The 14,052-nt window shown below is 48.1% G+C and overlaps 1 protein-coding gene across 6 annotated transcripts in view; it reads left to right on the top strand.

Annotated features, from left to right (window-relative positions):
• ODF2 (outer dense fiber of sperm tails 2) overlaps positions 1-14,052 on the top strand; it is a 164,561-nt gene that overhangs the window by 24,512 nt on the left and 125,997 nt on the right. For all 6 annotated transcript variants that reach the window (XM_063936513.1, XM_063936514.1, XM_063936510.1 and 3 more), the window contains exon 3: positions 10,066-10,191. In XM_063936513.1, the coding sequence (XP_063792583.1) occupies positions 10,066-10,191 (126 nt within the window). The remainder of the gene's footprint in view (positions 1-10,065; positions 10,192-14,052) is intronic.

Genomic DNA, 14,052 nt, shown 5'->3' with positions numbered 1-14,052 from the left:
ATAACTAAAAAAATTTCCACAAACACCAAAATACTCAATGCTAGTAGACGGTGAAAGTTCTTAGAGCGCTTTCACCCACTCTTTCCCACACTGGCCAGTACTACGATACACTGTTGATAGTGGATCGCGATGTACCCAACTTAGGGCTCCTATCAGACCCTACAGCACCGTGATTTCTCTCGGTGGAGGTTCTGTTGGAATAGTTTCCTGAGAGAGGCAGCGAAAAATTCCTTTTCTGTATCTTTAAACTGGAATTTTTGTAGGGTGAAAAACAGAGAAATTAGATAACTATTGTTCACCCTTTCCAGTGGACGCCCACCAGGGAGATTTCCTGACGTTAGCAAATAAAAACCCCTTTGTCTATACAATCACGTCTGCGTATGCTTTTCCACAGCGCCTATGACACCGTGGTATCGCGTTGTGCTGTGTAGAACACACGGACATGCAATGCAATCTCACAGCCTATAGATACTAGTTATCTATATGCCCTAGGATTGCTGTAGACCACCTGAAACTCCTAGAGATCACCTAGTTGTATGGGACACCTAGACCACTTCAGATCACCTAGACCACCTAGTTCTAATCACGCAAGGTAGCGAACCCTATGCCACCGGGCGTCTACTAACCCAGTGTTACCACTCCAGAATATCACCTAGACCACCTAGTTCCCGGGTTCAGCTCCACTTACTCCGCTTTCACTCACTCAAATACACCTTGTTTTTCTGTACAGAAAATTTTCACTCGTTCTGGTCGGCAGCTTTTCCTCAGAGGCAATGCAGTTTAAACAAAATTCTTATACTAATCTGCTTTTGAAACCGGATAGTTATGTGCTATTGTAGCATGGCTACTGTCCCACCTTTTAACTGAACGAAACTATCGTGTAATTTTATTATGCGCACACAACCCTACGCAAGCTTGCGTAATTACGCAACCGCGCGTACCCCTATGCCACGTGTGCGGCCTTGCGCCACGTGCACGTTTTTGTACGCTGTCCTCACGTTCCGTGCCACGTGTACCAATGTGCGTATGCAATAAAACAAATCGCACAACTCTATAAATGTGAGGAATGCTAACTATACTCGCTTACACAGAACAAGCGGTTGTGCTTGTGATCTTTAACGACAGGGCCAGACCTGCGTGTTGTGCTTTATATTTACTTCCTTAAACACTTTTATTTCAAATTTAACTATATAGCAACAAATGTATCTGATTTCACACAGATCTAAACAAATCTAGCAATCTAAATCTTGCGGCAACAATGTGAGAGGGTATGCAAAGTATCGGTGCCCTTTGTGTACGCTTTTGGCACCCAAAAAAAGTCACAGATTTTTAAATAGCTTTTTTCCTGTTTTACGGGTTCTATCAGCACCTCTGCAGACCAGACAGAGCAGACGCAATCTAACAGCACACAAATAGGGTTTTCAGCACATCCACTGACCAGGAAAAGGCTACGTAGGATAACTTTCCGCCCTTTGCGGATAGATTAAGTCTGCTATGACCTGTTAGGCTGTGAGCATGTGAAAACCGGATAGAGCCCTCAATTGTAAACGTCTGTTTACTTGCAGGACTAAAAAGCTTATACTTTAAACACACTTGATACACTTTAATATTGAGCTGCTGCTGTAATTAACCTTTCACCCTTATATTGTTCAGAAACCTTACGTACACGAGATCGTACACTGCGTACGTACGCTGAAAGAGCGTAGTGACTACACAGTTTGCGTACACAGGCCTATACACTGTTAGCACAATGTAGCAGCCCGAGTGGCTGTAAATACACTTTAAACCAGAGGTTCTCAACCTCGGTCCTCGGGGGCACACACAGTGCATGTTTTGCAGGTAACCCAGCAGGTGCACAGGTGTATTAATTACTCAGACACATTTTAAAAGGTCCACAGGATGAGCTAATTATTTCACTTGCGATTCTGTGAGGAGACCTGCAAAACATGCACTGTGTGTGCCCCCGAGGACCGAGTTTGAGAACCTCTGCTTTAAACCTTAGCAAGGAAATGGGACACGAAACCAATTGTAATTCAAAACTAGGTTGGGGTCTAACCCACCAACGGTTCTTTACTTGCAGGGGTTACAATATATACAATACAAGCCAATAGAAGAATGGCTACAATCAATGGTACATACGTGTTTGGTTTCGCCTGCGCTTCCCAGTCTGGTCCTCAGTCATCAAGGTAGATGACCTTCAGAGTCTGTGTACTGGCCGGGCATGCAGCTGGCTCTCTTATACAATATTCCAAAACCTAACACAATGGATACTGTAATCTCTTTGTCCATTGGACACAGGGATGGTTATTTACAGTACAGGAGAGCTCATATGTTGGTTTGAATAGGTGGGCGATGTCTGTTCCAGGTGCCCTTGCAGGTGGTCTCCTCTGGGTTCCCGCCGCATACCAAAGGTACAGTAAACACCGTTAATATCTATGTTCTGCTCCTGCGCATAACTATTCGCAGGAGCGTGCGATCTTCTGCAAACCCACACCGGAATATTGCCCTTAAAATACCCTACAGCTGGATACCAAACACCACCTTATAACCTTGTTCTGTCCCCTCCAATCCTGTAAAGGTGAATCCCTTTGTTCTGATACCATTTAAACTGTTGTAACTTGCTGGTGTGATGCAGAGAGACTAGGTGTATATTGGGGGTAATTCCAAGTTGATCGCAGCAGGAATTTTGTTAGCAGTTGGGCAAAACCATGTGTACTGCAGGGGAGGCAGATATAACATGTGCAGAAAGAGTTAGATTTGGGTGGGTTATTTTATTTCTCTGACGTCCTAGTGGATGCTGGGAACTCCGTAAGGACCATGGGGAATAGACGGGCTCCGCAGGAGACTGGGCACTCTAAAGAAAAGATTAGGTACTATCTGGTGTGCACTGGCTCCTCCCTCTATGCCCCTCCTCCAGACCTTAGTTAGAATCTGTGCCTGGCCAGAGCTGGGTGCTCCTAGTGGGCTCTTCTGAGCTTACTAGTAAAGAAGTATTTATTAGGTTTTTTATTTTCAGTGAGCTTCTGCTGGCAACAGACTCACTGCTACGTGGGACTAAGGGGAGAGAAGCAAACCTACCTGCTTGCAGCTAGCTTGTGCTTCTTAGGCTACTGGACACCATTAGCTCCAGAGGGTTCGAACACAGGCACCTGTCCTCGATCGTCCGTTCCCAGGGCCGCGCCGCCGTCCCCCTTGCAGAGCCAGAAGAACAGAAGCTAGAAGACGACGAAATCGGCGGCTGAAGACTCCTGTCTTCATTAAGGTAGCGCACAGCACCGCAGCTGTGCGCCATTGCTCCCAGCACACTCACACACTCCGGTCACTGTAGGGTGCAGGGCGCTGGGGGGGGCGCCCTGGGCTGCAATTGAAGTACCTTTGGCATAAAAATACATATATACAGTCTAGCACTGTATATATGTAAAAACCCCCGCCATTATTTTACACTGAAAGCGGGACAGAAGCCCGCCACTGAGGGGGCGGGGCCTTCTTCCTCAGCACACCAGCACCATTTTTTCTTCACAGCTCCGCTGGAAGGCAGCTCCCCAGGCTCTCCCCTGCAGTATCCAGGTACAAGACGGGTTAAAAAGAGAGGGGGGGGCACATAAATTTAGGCGCAAAGAATACAAAAAAAGCAGCTATTGGGTATATCGCTTATTAGTAGTGAAAATCCCTGTGTTATATAGCGCTGTGGTGTGTGCTGGCATACTCTCTCTCTGTCTCCCCAAAGGACTTTGTGGGGTCCTGTCCTCAGTCTGAGCATTCCCTGTGTGTGTGTGCGGTGTGTCGGTACGGCTGTGTCGACATGTTTGATGAGGAAGGTTACGTGGAGGCGGAGCAAGGGCAGATTAGTTTGGTATCGCCCCCGTCGGGGCCGACACCTGATTGGATGGATATGTGGAAGGTCTTAAATGACAATGTAAACTCCTTACATAAAAGGTTTGATGGCGCTGCAGCCTTGGGACAGCCGGGGTCTCAGCCCGCGCCTGCCCAGGCGACTCAGAAACCGTCAGGGGCTCATAAACGCCCTCTATCTTAGATGGTTGACACAGATGTCAACACGGAGTCCCACTCCAGTGTCGACAATGATGAGGCACATTTACAGTCTAAAATGACCAAGGCCATCCGATACATGATTATTGCAATGAAAGATGTATTGCACATTTCTGAGAGTAACCCGGTTAATACCAAGAGGGTTTATATGTTTGGGGAGAAAAAGCAGCCAGTGACTTTTCCCCCCATCTGATGAATTAAATGAATTGTGTGAAGAAGCGTGGAGTTCCCCTGATAAGAAATTAGTGATTTCTAAGAGGTTACTGATGGCGTACCCTTTCCCGCCAACGGACAGGTTACGTTGGGAAACATCCCCTAGGGTGGACAAGGCGCTGACACGCTTATCTAAAAAGGTGGCCCTGCCGTCTCAGGATACGGCCGCCCTAAAGGAGCCTGCGGATAGAAAGCAGGAAGCTATCCTGAAGTCAGTGTATACACACTCTGGTACTCTACTGAGACCTGCTATTGCTTCAGCCTGGATGTGTAGTGCTGTAGCAGCGTGGACAGATAATCTGTTAGACGACATAGATTCCCTCGACAGAGATACTGTTTTGCTAACCCTGGGCCATATCAAAGACGTCGTCTTATATATGCGAGATGCTCAGAGGGACATTTGCCTGCTGGGCTCTAGAATTAATGCTATGTCCATTTCTGCCAGGAGGGTCTTATGGACTCTGCAATGGACAGGAGATGCTGATTCTAAAAAACACATGGAGGTTTTGCCTTATAAGGGTGAGGAATTGTTTGGGGACGGTCTGTCGGACCTCGTGTCTACAGCGACAGCTGGAAAGTCCACTTTCTTGCCTCCGGTTTCCTCACAGCCTAAGAAAGCACCGTATTATCAAATGCAGTCCTTTCGTTCCCAAAAAGGCAAGAGGGTCAGGGGTGCATCCTTTCTTGCCAGAGGCAGGGGTAGAGGTAAGAAGCTGCACCATGCAGCCAGTTCCCAGGAACAAAAGTCCTCCCCTACTTCCACTAAGTCCACCGCATGACGTTGGGGCTCCACAGGCGGAGCTAGGTGCGGTGGGGGCGCGTCTCCGAAACTTCAGCAGCCAGTGGAACCGCTCACAGGTGGATCTCTGGGCTATACAAATTGTATCTCAGGGATACAAGCTGGAATTCGAAGCGACTCCCCCACGCCGTTACCTCAAATCAGCCTTGCTAGCTTCCCCCATGGAAAGGGAGGTAGTGCTGGCAGCAATTCACAAGCTGTACCTCCAGCAAGTGATTGTCAGGGTCCCCCTCCTTCAACAGGGAAGGGGTTACTATTCCACAATGTTTGTGGTACCGAAACCGGACGGTTCGGTGAGACCCATTCTGAATTTAAAGTCCTTGAACACTTATATAAAGAAATTTAAGTTCAAAATGGAATCGCTCAGAGCGGTTATTGCAAGCCTGGAAGAGGGGGATTTTATGGTGTCGCTGGACATCAAAGATGCTTACTTGCATATCCCCATTTACCCACCTCACCAGAAGTACCTCAGATTTGTGGTACAGGACTGTCATTACCAGTTCCAGACGTTGCCGTTTGGCCTGTCCACGGCACCGAGCATATTTACCAAGGTAATGGCCGAAATGATGATACTCCTTCGGCAGAAGGGAGTTATAATTATCCCGTACTTGGACGATCTCCTCATAAAGGCGAGGTCCAGGGAGCAGTTGTTGATCAGCGTAGCACTCTCTCAGGAAGTGTTGCAACAGCACGGCTGGATTCTGAATGTTCCAAAGTCTCAGCTGATTCCTACGACGCGTCTGCTTTTCCTGGGCATGATTCTGGACACAGAACAGAAGAAGGTGTTTCTCCCGGTGGAGAAGGCCCAGGAATTAGCATCTCTGGTCAGGGACCTCCTGAAACCAAAACGGGTATCGGTGCATCACTGCACGCGAGTCCTGGGAAAGATGGTTGCTTCATACGAAGCCATTCCCTTCGGCAGGTTCCATGCAAGGATCTTTCAGTGGGATCTGTTGGACAAGTGGTCCGGATCGCATCTTCAGATGCATCGGCTGATCACCCTGTCCCCATGGGCCAGGGTGTCTCTTCTGTGGTGGCTGCAGAGTGCTCACCTTCTCGAGGGCCGCAGGTTCGGCATACAGGATTGGGTCCTGGTGACCACGGATGCAAGCCTCCGAGGATGGGGGGCAGTCACTTGGGGAAGAAACTTCCAAGGGCTGTGGTCAAGTCTGGAGACTTCTCTACACATAAATATACTGGAATTAAGGGCCATTTGCAACGCCCTGAGTCAAGCAGAGCCCCTGCTTCGAAACCGGCCAGTGCTGATCCAGTCAGACAACATCACGGCGGTCGCCCATGTAAACCGCCAGGGCGGCACAAGAAGCAGGATGGCAATGGCGGAAGCCACAAACATTCTTCGATGGGCGGAGAATCACGTGCAAGCACTGTCAGCAGTGTTCATTCCGGGAGTGGACAACTGGGAAGCAGACTTCCTCAGCAGACACGACCTCCACCCGGGAGAGTGGGGACTTCATCAAGAAGTCTTCCAACTGATTGCAAACCGATGGGAACTGCCACAGGTGGACATGATGGCGTCCCGCCTCAACAAAAAGCTAAAAAGATATTGCGCCAGGTCAAGGGACCCTCAGGCGATAGCTGTGGACGCCCTAGTGACACCGTGGGTGTACCAGTTGGTATGTGTTTCCTCCTCTTCCTCTCATACCAAAAGTACTGAGAATAGTAAGAAAGAGAGGAATAAGAACAATACTCATTGTTCCGGACTGGCCAAGAAGGACTTGGTACCCGGAACTGCAAGAAATGCGCACAGAGGACCCGTGGCCTCTGCCTCTCAGACAGGACCTGCTGCAACAAGGGCCCTGTCTGTTCCAAGACTTACCGCGGCTGCGTTTGACGGCATGGCGGTTGAACGCCGGATCCTAGCAGAAAAAGGCATTCCGGATGAAGTTATTCCTACGCTGATAAAGGCTAGGAAAGACGTGACAGCAAAGCTTTATCACCGTATATGGCGAAAATATGTTGCTTGGTGTGAGGCCAGGAAGGCCCCTACAGAGGAATTCCAACTGGGTCGTTTTCTGCACTTCCTACAGTCAGGGGTGACTATGGGCCTAAAATTGGGGTCCATAAAGGTCGATTTCGGCCCTATCCATTTTCTTTCAAAAAGAACTGGCTTCACTGCCTGAGGTTTAGACATTTGTTAAGGGAGTGCTGCATATTCAGCCCCCTTTTGTGCCACCAGTGGCACCCTGGGATCTTAACGTTGTGTTGGATTTCCTGAAATCCCACTGGTTTGAGCCACTTAAGACCGTGGAACTGAAGTATCTCACGTGGAAAGTGGTCATGCTGTTGGCCTTCGCATCGGCTAGGCGTGTGTCGGAATTGGCGGCTTTGTCATGTAAAAGCCCATATCTGATCTTCCATATGGACAGGGCAGAATTGAGGACTCGTCCCCAATTTCTCCCAAAGGTGGTGTCCTCGTTTCATTTGAACCAACCTATTGTGGTGCCTGCGGCTACTCGGGACTTGGAGGACTCCAAGTTGCTGGACGTAGTCAGGGCTTTGAAAATATATGTTTCCAGAACGGCTGGAGTCAGGAAGACTGACTCGCTGTTTATCTTGCATGCCCCCAAAAAGCTGGGTGCTCCTGCTTCAAAGCAAACTATTGCTCGCTGGATCTGTAGCCCGATTCAGCAGGCTCATTCTGCGGCTGGATTGCCGCATCCAAAATCGGTAAAAGCCCATTCCACAAGGAAGGTGGGCTCTTCTTGGGCGGCTGCCCGAGGGGTCTCGGCTTTACAGCTTTGCCGAGCGGCTACTTGGTCGGGTTCAAACACATTTGCAAAGTTCTACAAGTTTGATACCCTGGCTGAGGAGGACCTGGAGTTCTCTCATTCGGTGCTGCAGAGTCATCCGCACTCTCCCGCCCGTTTGGGAGCTTTGGTATAATCCCCATGGTCCTTACGGAGTTCCCAGCATCCACTAGGACGTCGGAGAAAATAAGAATTTACTCACCGGTAATTCTATTTCTCGTAGTCCGTAGTGGATGCCGGGCGCCCGTCCCAAGTGCGGACTTTCTGCAATACGTGTATATAGTTATTGCTTAACTAAGGGTTATTGTTATGAGCCATCCGTTGAGTGAGGCTCAGTGGTTGTTCATACTGTTAACTAGGTAAAGGTATCACAAGTTGTACGGTGTGATTGGTGTGGCTGGTATGAGTCTTACCCTGGATTCAAAATTTCCTTTCCTTGTAATGTCAGCTCTTCCGGGCACAGTTTCCCTAACTGAGGTTTGGAGGAGGGGCATAGAGGGAGGAGCCAGTGCACACCAGATAGTACCTAATCTTTTCTTTAGAGTGCCCAGTCTCCTGCGGAGCCTGTCTATTCCCCATGGTCCTTACGGAGTTCCCAGCATCCACTACGGACTACGAGAAATAGAATTACCGGTGAGTAAATTCTTATTTTCTGTGCAGGGTAAATACTGGCTGCTTTATTTTTACACTGCAAATTAGATTGCAGATTGAACACACCACACCCAAATCTAACTCTCTTCACATGTTAAATCTGCTTCCCCTGCAGTGCACATGGTTTTGCCCAGCTGCTAACAAAATTCCTGCCGCGATCAACTTGGAATTACACCCAATGTACACTATTTGGATTAAATATGTAATGTGTTTTTATGGCTTTTCCATGCGACTTCAAACACTACTGTAAATACTCATACCATGCTCTAATACGCAGGACCACGGGAGCGGCCATACGCAAATTGTGAATATGTGCACGCACGGCAGAATAAGTACGCGCATGGAGGTCATCTGTGTGTAGTTTGTACTTGATGTGTGTACTGCAATATTTTTCGACTCTGACAATTGAAATAACACACAAAGCAATTACAAATTGTATGTCGCAGTACACACAAGTAGAATAACTACTGTAAAGTACAGAAGCTACAGAGAAAAGATGAGAAAGTACTTCTAAATACTCCCTAATCGTTTATGTTGTATATTGTATCAGAAGTAGACCAGTGGAATTGGTCAGGCAGGTCAAAACGGCGGTGAGACAATGGTGAGAGTTTCCATATTATACCACGATGTTAATCGAACTACCTTACATACATAGGGCCTAATTCAGACCTGGTCGCACGCAGGCTATTTTTCGCACTGCTGCGACCAGGTAATCGCCACCTACAGGGGAGGGGAAAACGCTTGCATGAGTGCGATCGGCTGTGCAGTGAGTTGCACAAACAACAGTTTGTGCAGTTTCTGCACAGCCCAGGACTTACTCAGCAGCTGTGACAATCCGGGATGTTGCTGACGTCGGAAACCCTCCCTGAAAACGGCCGGGCACACCTGCGTTTTTCCGGACACTTCCAGAAAACGGTGAGTTGCTGCCTACGAACGCCTTCTGTTTGTCAATCTTCTTGTGATCGCTTTCTCCGTACGATTCATCGCTGCCTGGCACCGGCCGTCGCCGGCAGCTGACTCGCCTGCGCATTGCGGGTCACACGCATGCACAGTTCAGACCCGATCGCACGGCTGCGAAAAAATGCAGCGTGCGATCGGGTCTTTGGTGGCAGACGGCAACATAAGTAAGTAAGGTAACCAGATTTTAAAGAATTTTGGGGAGCGGGATTCAGCATCTAGGGAGCAATATACCCAATCCATTTGGTAAAGAGAAGTTAGACCTGGTAATCTAAGACACAAGGGTATCAGATCTGAGTGTTATTTATTGAGACAAAATTGTTTTCTTTGCGGCGGCTGCAACACGAGCCAACAACAATTTAGTCCCTTTGGAGAAAGAGGGGTTTTGAATAGCAATATGATTCCAGAAGGCCTATACCATGGAGAAGTCAAAAGTAATACAGGTGCATATAGCTTTGATCTGCATGAGTGGGTTGTAGTATAAAACCATATGTTGACATTAATAGATATTACTAAGTGCGGTGGAGATCTCTTGTAGAGAAATGAGGTATTTAAGAACGACACCATGTATGCAACGTAACGTAAAGATCTACAGATTGATTGAGATTATTTCTGTGCTCTTATCAGAAAGGGAGCAAAAGTAAAATGAAAAGCGATTCTGGAAACTTGCGTCGCAGCGTGAAAGTAAAGACCCGGGTCCCATGGATTCCCCCGGGGAAAACATCTGCTCGGGAAACAGGTTTCAAGTGGGAGGTAAGTACTTTGCTTGTACTGCATACAAATCTAACCTCATGGCTGAATCCCAGCAATAAAGAGAGACAAGTTGACATAACATAACACCTGTATGGTTACATGACCCGCCTTGGCCCCGAAATAGCCTGTTTTCTGGTGCCGCGACCATGTTACTACATAGGTCCAGGAAATTATCTTGGATTCTACTGGTTAATGCCAGAAACCAGATTAATTTAATAGACGAGAAGAAGGGTCTCTAATTAAATACCATTTTTTTCTTTTTCTTTTTTTTTCTCTATTTTTGCAGTTTTAGAGAAAAGCAAAGCAGGGTAGGCTCAAATAAACTGAAGTTGTTGACACATGTCCGTTTTAGGACAATTTGATCTACATTGGATAAAAGTGCTATGTGTGGTCCTTGCCGAACCAGCAATGATTACGATTTACAGAGAAGGTGATCTGCACTGGTGCTATCAAATCCCCCAGCTGCTGTAAATGGAGGGTGTCAGCCTCCTAAAGTATGTTCAGTATACCTCAAGATGCAGATACAGCGCTATGGAAGATAGATTTTATATCAACAAAAGTTGTTAAATAAATCGATCTTTCATAGCATTGTATCAACTTGAGGAATGATGAAAAAAAATTTAATTGGGGGTGGGGGGGGGGGGGGGGTTGGATTATTAGATCTACACTAAAAAGGTCTACAGTCAATAGGCCTATCCCTAGTGGTCAACATGCATTAGGTCCACAGGGTCAAGCGGTCGACATGTAAATGGTCGACACAAAAAAAAAGACACCTTTTTTTTATTTCTCTTACGTCCTAGAGGATGCTGGGGACTCCGTAAGGACCATGGGTTATAGACGGGCTCCGCAGGAGATAGGGCACCTAAAAATAACTTTGACTATGGGTGTGCACTGGCTCCTCCCTCTATGCCCCTCCTCCAGACCTCGGTTAGATCTTGTGCCCAGAGTAGAATGGGTGCACTGCAGAGAGCTCTCCAGAGTTTTCTGTGGATAAGAATTTTGTTAGGTTTTTTATTTTCAGGGAGTCCTGGTGGCAACAGGCTCCCTGCATCGTGGGACCGAGGAGAGAGAAGCAGAGCTGGCTTGTCAAGTTGGGCACTGCTTCTAAGGCTACTGGACACCATTAGCTCCAGAGGGAGTCTGAACACAGGTTTCACCTGGGGTTCGTCCCGGAGCCGTGCCGCCGTCCTCCTCACAGATGCCGAAGATAGAAGCCGGATGAGAAGGCAGAAGACATCTTAGGCGACAGAAGACATCAGATCTTTATGAGTACCGCTGCGCGCCATTGCTCCCAGTCACACACACAGAGCAGCACTGAAGGGTGCAGGGCGCAGGGGGGGGGGCGCCCTGGGCAGCAATAAACCTCACATTTGGGCACTGACCAGATAGATTAGGCTGCTGGGCAGTAATTCTACGATCCCCCGCCATTTTCTATAAAAAAAAATCACCGGGACCGGAGCCCGCCGTCGGGTGGGCGGAGCTTGATCCCCAGCACTAACCAGCGCCATTTTCTCCACAGAAGCTGCATGAGGAAAACGCTGGCTCCCTGGTCTCTCCCCTGCTGAACATTCAGGCTGGAAAAAAGAGGAGAGGGGGCATTTTGAGCGCAGTGAGTGGGAATTGGCATAATATATATAAAAGCGCTATCTGGTCATATCTTTCCAGTGTTATTAAGCGCTGGGTGTGTGCTGGCATACTCTCTCTCTGTCTCTCCTAAGGGCCTGTTTGGGGTTTTGTCCCCTTATAGGTTAATCCCTGTGTGTGTGGGGGGTGTCAGTACCTGTGTGTCGACATGTCTGAGGCGGAAGGCTTCTCCAAGGAGGCGGTGGAGCAAATGATTGGTGTGTCCCCGTCGGTTGTGCCGACTCCGGATTGGATGGACATGTGGCATATGTTGAATGCAAGTGTGGCATCTTTACATAAAAGGCTTGATATGGCTGAATTAGGGGGGACATCAGGGGGTCAATCCTCGGATTGGACCGACTCACAGGGCCCGTCGGGGTCTCAAAAGCGTCCCTTAACACAAGACACTACTACCGACATGGACTCTGATTCCAGTGTCAACTATGACGAAGTAAAATTGCACCCTAGGGTGACTAAAACCATTCAGTGTATGATTGTGGCAATAAGGGATGTGTTGCATATTGAGGATGAACCCTCGGTCCCCGACACAAGGGTACACATGTTTAAGGAAAAGAAACAGATTATTAATTTTCCCGCATCTCATGAATTAAATGATTTCTTTGGGAAAGCTTGGGAGACTCCGGACAAGAGACCGCAGATCCCCAAAAGAATTTATATGGCATACCCCTTCCCTAAGCAGGACAGGGAGATTTGGGAATCTTCCCCCACTGTGGACAAGGCCCTGACGCGCTTGTCCAAGAATGTGGCGCTACAGTCTCCTGACACAGCGGCCCTTAAGGACCCTGCAGATCGCAGGCAAGAAACTACCTAAAGTGTATTTATTCTCATACAGGGGCTGTGCTAAGACCAACAATTGCGTCGGCATGGGTAGCGCGATTGCAGCTTGGACAGATGAGCTGACAGATCAATTTGATAATATGGATAAGGATACTATATTCTTAACTCTAGCCCACATAAAGGACGCAGTCTTATTTATGAGGGATGCTCAAAGGGACATTGTATTGCTAGCTTCTAGGGCCAATGCCATGTCTATCTCAGCGAGAAGATCCTTATGGACTCGCCAATGGACGGGTGATGCGGATTCCAAGAAACATATGGAAGTACTACCCTATAAGGGTCATGTATTGTTTGGGGATGGGCTGACTGACCTGGTTTCCACAGCGACAGCAGGTAAATCAAATTTTTTACCATATATTCCCCAGCAGCAAAAGAAAGTAACACCCTATCAGATGCAGTCCTTTCGGTCGCACAAGTCCAGAAGAGGTCGGGGATCTTCTTTCCTCGCCAGAGGAAAGGGCAGAGGCTAAAGAGCACCTGCTTCGGCAGGTGCCCAGGAACAAAAGTCCTTCCCGGCTGCTCCAAAACCCACAGCATGACGCTGGGGCTCCCCCAAGGGAGTCCGCACCGGTGGGGGCACTTCTTCGACTTTTCAGTCAGGCCTGGGTCAGTTCGGACCTGAATCCCTGGGTGTTGGAAATAGTTTCCCAGGGTTACAAATTGGAATTCGAGGAGGTGCCCCCTCGCCGATTTTTCAAATCGGCCCTACCAGCTTCCACATCGGAAAGGGATATAGTGTTAGCTGCAATTCAAACGCTGTGTATACAGCAAGTGATAATCAAGATTCCCCTGCACAAGCAGGGAAGAGGTTACTACTCAACCCTATTTGTGGTCCCGAAACCGGACGGTTCGGTCAGACCCATTTTGAATCTGAAATCCCTAAACCTGTACATAAAAAGATTCAAATTCAAAATGGAATCTCTCAGAGCGATAATAGCCAACATGGAGGAGGGGGAGTTTATGGTGTCTCTGGACATAAAGGATACGTACCTTCATGTCCCCATATATGCCCCCCATCAGGAATACCTGAGATTCGCTGTACAGGATTGTCATTACCAATTTCAGACGTTGCCGTTTGAACTCTCCACGGCCCCGAAGATTTTCACCAAGATAATGGCGGAAATGATGGTGGTTCTGCGCAAGCATGGAGTCACAATTATCCCATACTTGGACGATCTCCTGATAAAAGCGAGATCAAGGGAGAAATTGCTGAGCAGTGTGGCGCTCTCTCTGAGAGTGCTCCAGCAACACGGTTGGATTCTAAATCTACCGAAGTCACAGTTGTTTCCGACAACTCGACTACCGTTCCTAGGTATGATACTGGATACGGAACAAATGAAGGTCTTCCTCCCAATAGAGAAAGCCCAAGACATCCAGAAC

The sequence above is a fragment of the Pseudophryne corroboree genome, chromosome 8 (genome assembly GCF_028390025.1).
Source record: "Pseudophryne corroboree isolate aPseCor3 chromosome 8, aPseCor3.hap2, whole genome shotgun sequence".
Taxonomy (NCBI): domain Eukaryota; kingdom Metazoa; phylum Chordata; class Amphibia; order Anura; family Myobatrachidae; genus Pseudophryne; species Pseudophryne corroboree.
The sequence above is the reverse complement of the archived record's forward strand: the minus strand, read 5'-3'. Positions and strand labels throughout refer to the sequence as shown.